The sequence below is a fragment of the Calidris pugnax genome, unplaced genomic scaffold (assembly GCF_001431845.1).
Source record: "Calidris pugnax isolate Ruff unplaced genomic scaffold, ASM143184v1 scaffold4, whole genome shotgun sequence".
NCBI lineage: Eukaryota > Metazoa > Chordata > Aves > Charadriiformes > Scolopacidae > Calidris > Calidris pugnax.
Window position 1 is genome coordinate 1,505,561 of NW_015090781.1, and position 6,762 is coordinate 1,512,322.

The following is a 6,762-nucleotide window of genomic DNA, read 5'->3' on the forward strand; positions in this document are numbered from 1 at the left end:
CCCGCGCCGAGAGGGGCAGCGACGGCGGGTCCCCGAGGCGGGCGGCTGCCGGTCGTTGCCGGTACCGGGGTAAGGAAGGGAGGGCCCGGCCCGGCCCGCGGCGCCCTCAGCCCGCTCTCTCCTCCTCCCCGCAGCTCCCGGCGGCTGGTGACCCTGGCGCGGGGCCTGGCCCCCGCCTTCCTGCGCTTCGCGGGCAAGAGGACGGACTTTCTGCAGTTCCACAACGTGAAGAACCCGGCCAAGAGCCGCGGCGGGCCCGGCCCCGACTACTACCTCAAGAACTACGAGGACGGTGAGCTCCCGGGGCCGGGGCGGGGGGCTGCGGGCTGCGGGAGCCGGGCGGTCCCGCTCCGCCTGCCCCGTGCCCAGGCGGGGCCGTACCGCGTCCGGGAGGTGCGGGCACCCGGTAGGGAACCCTCCCCCGTACCCTCTCCTTCCCGAGCCGGGGAGCGGGGGAGCTCGGCGGAGCCCGCCCGCCCGTTGCTGGCGGATCCGGCGGATGCCGACCCCCGGGAACAAAAGGCCGGCACCGGGGAGCGGGGCTTTTCCTATCCCCCCCCTCGCCCCGCCGTGTCCTCCGGCTCCCTTCGCTCCCAAGGCTGGGCTGGGAGCGGGGGCTGTACCCCGACTGCCTGCGGGGACCGGGCACCGCGGCCGCGGGACGCCTGAACACGCACCTCCCCGCGCTTCTCCCGCGAAGCCCCTGCCTTTCCCCGGGGAGGGACCCCCGCGTCGTTCCGCGTTTCTCCGCCCGGGGCTCCCCGGGTCCCGCCGGTCGGTGCCCTCCGGAGCGCTCTGCCATCCCGGGGCTTCCCCAAAGTCACCGCCGGCCCCGCGGCTTTCCGCCGCTCCGCGCCCTCCCCCGCCGCAAGAAAGGTTTCCACCTTTTTCGCCCTTAATTCACACAAAGAAACTTCGTAGAAAAGTCAGGGCCGAGCCCCCCTCCCACGGCATTTATTTTAAGAAGCAGAATACCATGTCGGCATGCAAGAATTTATTGATTTTTCTCTCTTGCTTATTTAAAAAAAAAAAAACAAAAAACAACAAACCAACAATTTTCTTTTTTTTTTCCTCACTCAATGATTTACAAAAATTAGCTAAAATCTTGCTTATTTAAAAAATCAAAACAACAAGCCAACAATTTTTTTTTTTTCTCACTCAATGATTTACAAAAATTAGCTAAAGATATTTCCATAAGTAATTTTGAAGGCCAGTTAATGCCAGACGTATCCCAGTGGGCAGGTCTGTGGGGCAGAGGCAGTTTTCCGGAGCTCTAGTCAGCAGCGCAAGTGCTGAATGGAAAAAGCAGACGCATTTGCCAGTTTCTGAGGGCTCTCTCCCCCGCTGGTCCCCCCCCTCACCCTCCCGTAACATCCGATCTCCCCGCGGTGAATGTCCCTCTATTCCCACACGCAGGTGGGGAAGTTTTTGCGCTCCGAGCTTTGCTCAGTCTCCCAGCCCAAGCCACCCCGATGCTAGTCCTATTTTTTCTTCTCTTCGCAACAAATCTCGGGCAAAGCTCTGTGTACCGAGATGTACTTCGGGAGAAAATAGTGACCAAACCCTCCCACAGCCACCTTGAGCAGAAGAAATTGAGTGTAGTGCATAAAATTGTAGATGGGACTCACACAAAGCATTTGTAGGAATAAATTTTCCCACTTCCAATATTTCAACAGCTTGCAGGAGAGAACTTGCACTTATTAAATGTCTTCGCAACAGCTTTCATGTGAGGGAAGGACTGAAAGCTCTCGGTTTTTTAAGTTTTCCTCGTGGCAATAAAGTTGAAATGTAGCAGCCCTTCAAAATGAAGCTTCTCATAGAAGTTGTAACCACAGGTCTTAACTTTTCATCACTTAAATATGGAACAGAACCATTACAAATGCGGGTGAGGGAAGGAGGAGACACATGTGGTGTGTATCAAGCACCGGTGTAAATCAGAAAGGTGTGGTAAAAGGGATTTCCTGCCTGGAAGCAAAGCTTTCGTATTTGTTCTTCAGACCTGCGTGCAAACCCCAGGGCTGGCGGTGCTGGTAGCTCACATCTTTCTGTGCTGAGGCTGCGCCGAGCGCTTCACTAGAGGGATCCAGTTCCCCAAAATGAAATCCTGATGCCACTGCAGCTCTCTGCCCCTCTCTGTACTGGATCCCAGCAGCCATCTTCCACTTTCCGAGCACTGGTCTGGTTTTTTGCTGCCTCCTCTGCGGCTCGGCCGGGACCTGCTTGGGACCAGGAGGTGCACAAATGTGCAAGCAGATGTACTTGCTGCAAAAACCTTGCAGCCTGAGCAGACAGCACAGGAAAAAGAAAGATGGCAATCAGCACCTGAGCGTGGGGGGAAGCCGGCAAGCATCCCTCTAGGTACCCTTCCTCTTATCTGAGCTCTCTGGGGTGTTTGGGGTTGTTTTCCATGTCTGTGGGCTTTTCTATGTTCAGCATCTATTTTCTGAAATTTCTTGTCTAAGCTGTAGTGTCCCAGGAGTGGGGAAGAAGCTGGGGGGCTCGATTAGTTAAAGAAGTCAGAAAATAATTAAAAGAGAAGTCAGTGAATTTCTAGGTCTTATGCATCGTCTTAGTGATTTTTAGTGATGTGACAAGTCATAGCTCGGTTGTCTTCTGCTTTGAGTGTTTGTCTTTTTACCTGTTGGCCCTGTGGGTCCGCACAGAGTCACCCCAGGGCTGTGACCCCGGGGCCTGGGCTCCCTTTGCAGCCTCCACGGCCGTTCCCGTGCCGTGTGTCCTCGTGGGGCCTGCACATCAGGGGGAGGGAAGGACACAGCTTATTTTCCTCTCGTGTACAAGACACGCGTGCAAGGCTGCTCAGAGAGCTGCCGTGAGTAGCTGTGAGTGGTGTTCAGGTCGCAGGGGGCTGTGCTCCTCTGTGTGCCCCCCCGATGTGACCGTCTCAGGCTCTCAGACAGGCAGCAGCAGCAAGAGGATTGCTCTGCAGCATCTGTCGTGGATCCTCTGCCCTGTGGCCGTGCCTGCTGGAGTACGAATGAATCTCTGTGCAGGGATCTTTGCTCTGTAAATCTCCCTCTGCCACCCTGTTGTCCACCAGCCCAGGTATCCCTCCCTGCTGCCTTTGACGGTCTTTTCTCCCTCTGTAAAGCTCCACCTTCCTGACCGTTGAACCTCCTCAAGGATTTGCCCTACTCTTTCCCCTCTGTTTAAAATTATATTTATTTCCCTTTCAAGCTGTTACAGCTACGCACACCTCCACCTTCTGTAAACTGCCTTTACCTAGGCCTGCCTTTGGGTTCACCAGCTCATCTTTTTCCTCTCCTTTCCTCCACAGGGAGCGTGGGAGCTCTCTGAGGGTTATAGTAGTTGCTTTTCACTTCTATCTAAAATGTACTTAATTTTCCTGAAATAAGGTGTTTCCTTTCAGCTTCAGGGTCATTTTTTTCTTGTAAAAATTCTTCCTGGAAGCACAGACCTGGAAATATTGTGTAATTCCAGGTGTGTACGGCGTCTTCCCTTTGTAACTCCAGCCTCACCCCAGTCCAGACCAGTCATGTTTAGGCAGTAAAGGTAACGAAGTGGTGAGTGATCTGCGATGCCCACGAAGAGGGTGCACGTGGCAACTTGTTTCAGCCCTGCATAGAAAGCTGGCACGGCAATATCATCACCTGGTGGCACATGTGCCCTTACCTGACAGAGCAACTTAGGAAAGCAATTGCCCGTGATGAATAGTTTGGGTGAACCGTGGGGCGTGCGGTCCCTGTCGATGGCAGCAGGGCTGTATGTACCCCCTGAACCTCGCTGATCGTTAGAAGGTCATCAAACTAATCTGTTATATTTATACCCCCATCTATCATGGACACCAGGACGCCATCCTGAGCAGCCCCTGCATGATCAGTCCTGGAGGCCACCCTTTTTGGACATGACGTTGGCCAGCCTGAAGTCTGTTAGAAACAGAAAACCAGTTCAACGTATGGGAAGCTCTGTGGGACGGGGAGGTTCTCTGGCTGTGCCAGAGAGTTTTCGACATTTGGTGATCAAGAGGTGTAACATTTTTAGCCTGAGAGACTTTTCTCTCCCTTAAATTGTGTTTCTCTGTATGTGCCTTGCTGAGTTTGGTTTTCTTCACCAGCTGTGCTGGGAGCTGTGCTTTTTGACCTGGAGATGTGTTTCTCTCCTGCCATAGGCATGTGTCTGATCCCTGGGCAGGTACTAGGATGTAGGGGCTCATCCTCAGTCTATGTAGAAACCTGCTTCTCCTTTTGCTGTTGGATTATCTACCAAGTGATCTGTTTGGCCTCTCCTTTGAACTGCCTTGCACGTGGCAAGGACCAGTTGGGTCTGAGGAATAGGACAATAAGAAACATTGGTCTCCAGGAAAACAGGCTCGAGCAGCTCCTTTTTTGGAGCAAACACACAGGGCTTCCTGTTTGCTCAGGCTGCAGTGGCTGGTACAAAACCTCTTTTGAAGCTGGGTTTGCTAAAATCTGACTCACGTGCTTCCCTGGAGCTTGGTGTTGGGGTGATACACATGGTGTTGGTTCAGAAAGGCTCTCCCAGTGCCTGAACCTAGAGCCCATTTTGGGAGCTCCCTGCTGGTGCTACAGCATGAGCTTGGTGGGTTCATGTGGAACATCCTCAACTGCCTCTCACCTCAGAGCCACACACTGGCTTTGGACAACCTCTGGTGACATTACTTAGCGTTCCTCCCTGTGCATATGGGCTGTGAAGGAAAACTCAAGGGGAAAAGAGAAGTTACTCATAGCTGGAGTTCTTCAAGATGTGTTGGCCCAAGCGCGTGGCTTCTCCATCCTGTCCCTCAGGCTTTGTGTAGCCTCTTGGGAGTGTGTGGCTGAGAAGAGACCAAAGGACATTTACTGTGCACAGCCAATATGGCCTTGTGTGGGTCACAGGAAGGCGAGGAGAAGGGGGGCACACGCAGGCTGTAGGTACTGCGTCAGAGGAGTTTCTGAGCTGAAGTGCATATGGACAACACATTTCAAAAGTACTCTCTTAATTGCTGGTAAGTTACTTCCTTCTATTTTATCTCCTTTTTTGGAGACGATATTGGGTATCTGGAAAAATGGCCAATTACCACAAAAAAGCTGGGAAAAGACATGTTTCTTATGTCTTCCATACTCGTCAGGAGATTGTGCCATACAGTGTGGGAAACCTTACGTTACGCTGTGTAGCCCGGGCGTAGGTTTTCTGAGTGTCCTTCCAGTCTGGGATCCATTCCTTTGGGTGCTTCAGGTACCTGGCTCTGCACCTGGACCCTGAGATTTGTGCAGCAGTGGGAACCTCATTTCCCCCTTGCCTAGTCTGTGTCACACGAGCAGCTCCCAGGGTGTGCCAGGGTCTTGGGTGTTGAGCTTAGGCTGGAGGTGACCTCAGCCAGGGCTGCTGCTCCCACCCCTTCTGCCCCTTCTGGTGTGTTCCTGCCCTCTCCTGTGCCTGGAGCCTGAGTTTATGTGTTGAGTCAGTTCAGGGAACTCAGCTGGCCAAAACCTGATGCTGGAGACGTGATTGCCCTTCAGCTCCTTCAGCTGCCTGCACCGATTAATGGTGTGTGACCACAGAGGTGTAGAGACAGCACTGGGAAAGGAAAGCCTGCAGTGAAAGGTGGGACTGCAGCAGCCTCAGCCTTGCTCAGATTAAATCCTACAGAACTGTGTCCTGAAGGTGGTGAAGCTCGTCTCCTGGTTCTTTGCCACCAGAAGGGTTGGTCCCCATGCCTTCTTTTTGCCCTGCACTGTGTCCTTCTGCTTCTTCCCTCGTGTTGGCTCTGGCACATTTCTGATCCTCTGCTACGCCAGCTGTGAACTAATTCAGGGGAAAAACACCCAGCAACTGTTTTACTGAGAATTAAGTGAGCAGGATCATGAGGGTCATCGTGGGGTATGGGGATACCAGGGCCAGAGCAAGGCAGGGGTGTTGCTGTGTGACCGGGACTGCCCCTCTGCCTCCCCCAGCTCCTAACACTTTGCAGCAGGTGTGCCAGCTGTGAACTAATTCAGGGGAAAAAAACACCCGGCAACTGTTTTACTGAGAATTAAGTGAGCAGGATCATGAGGGTCATCGTGGGGTATGGGGATACCAGGGCCAGAGCAAGGCAGGGGTGTTGCTGTGTGACCGGGACTGCCCCTCTGCCTCCCCCAGCTCCTAACACTTTGCAGCAGGTGTTTCTGAATGAAGAACCATCCTGTTGTCCCAGTAAAAATTAAGAAACCAGTTTTTCTTTATTCAAGGAATGAATAAAACCCCTGCTATTTCTGGTCACCCAGAGCCTTCTTTTTTTCTTTTTTTTGTCTGCCCAAGTGTCCCTTTACAGTACCCTGCTGTTTCTGGTCACCCAGAGCCTTCTTTTTTTCTTTTTTTTGTCTGCCCAAGTGTCCCTTTACAGTTTAGGCATCTGTCCTTCGGGAGCTTGCAGAGGAAACTCTTGGTTTTTCACCCTCCAGGTGTTTAAAATGCAGCCCCTTTGGGCTTTCAGACTCTGGAAGTGCCCTGTCCCTGGGGTGGGGAGGGAGCTCCTCCGATGTCTCTCTGTCCTCTGGGATTTGCCAGCCCAGGCTGCTCCGTGCCTCGCCGTGAGCTCCGAGGCTGCCCGTCTGCTCTCGGCTCCCAGGATCCACGACTGCAGGGAAGGAGCTGTGACCTGCTCTGCCTGGCAGGGACTGCGCTGGAAGGAGCTCCAGTGCTTAGTTGTTTCCTCAGAAATTAAAAAAAAAAAAAAAAACCCAAAACCAAAAAACCCCCAAAAAAAAAAAAAAAACCCAAACCCTGAAAAAAACCCTTACC

General features: G+C 53.2%; 1 protein-coding gene across 1 annotated transcript in view; it reads left to right on the forward strand.

Moving 5' to 3' along the window:
- HPSE2 (heparanase 2 (inactive)) overlaps positions 1-6,762 on the forward strand; it is a 131,409-nt gene that overhangs the window by 1,380 nt on the left and 123,267 nt on the right. The window contains exon 2 of the mRNA XM_014957401.1: positions 135-292. Coding sequence (XP_014812887.1) covers positions 135-292 — 158 coding nt within the window. The remainder of the gene's footprint in view (positions 1-134; positions 293-6,762) is intronic.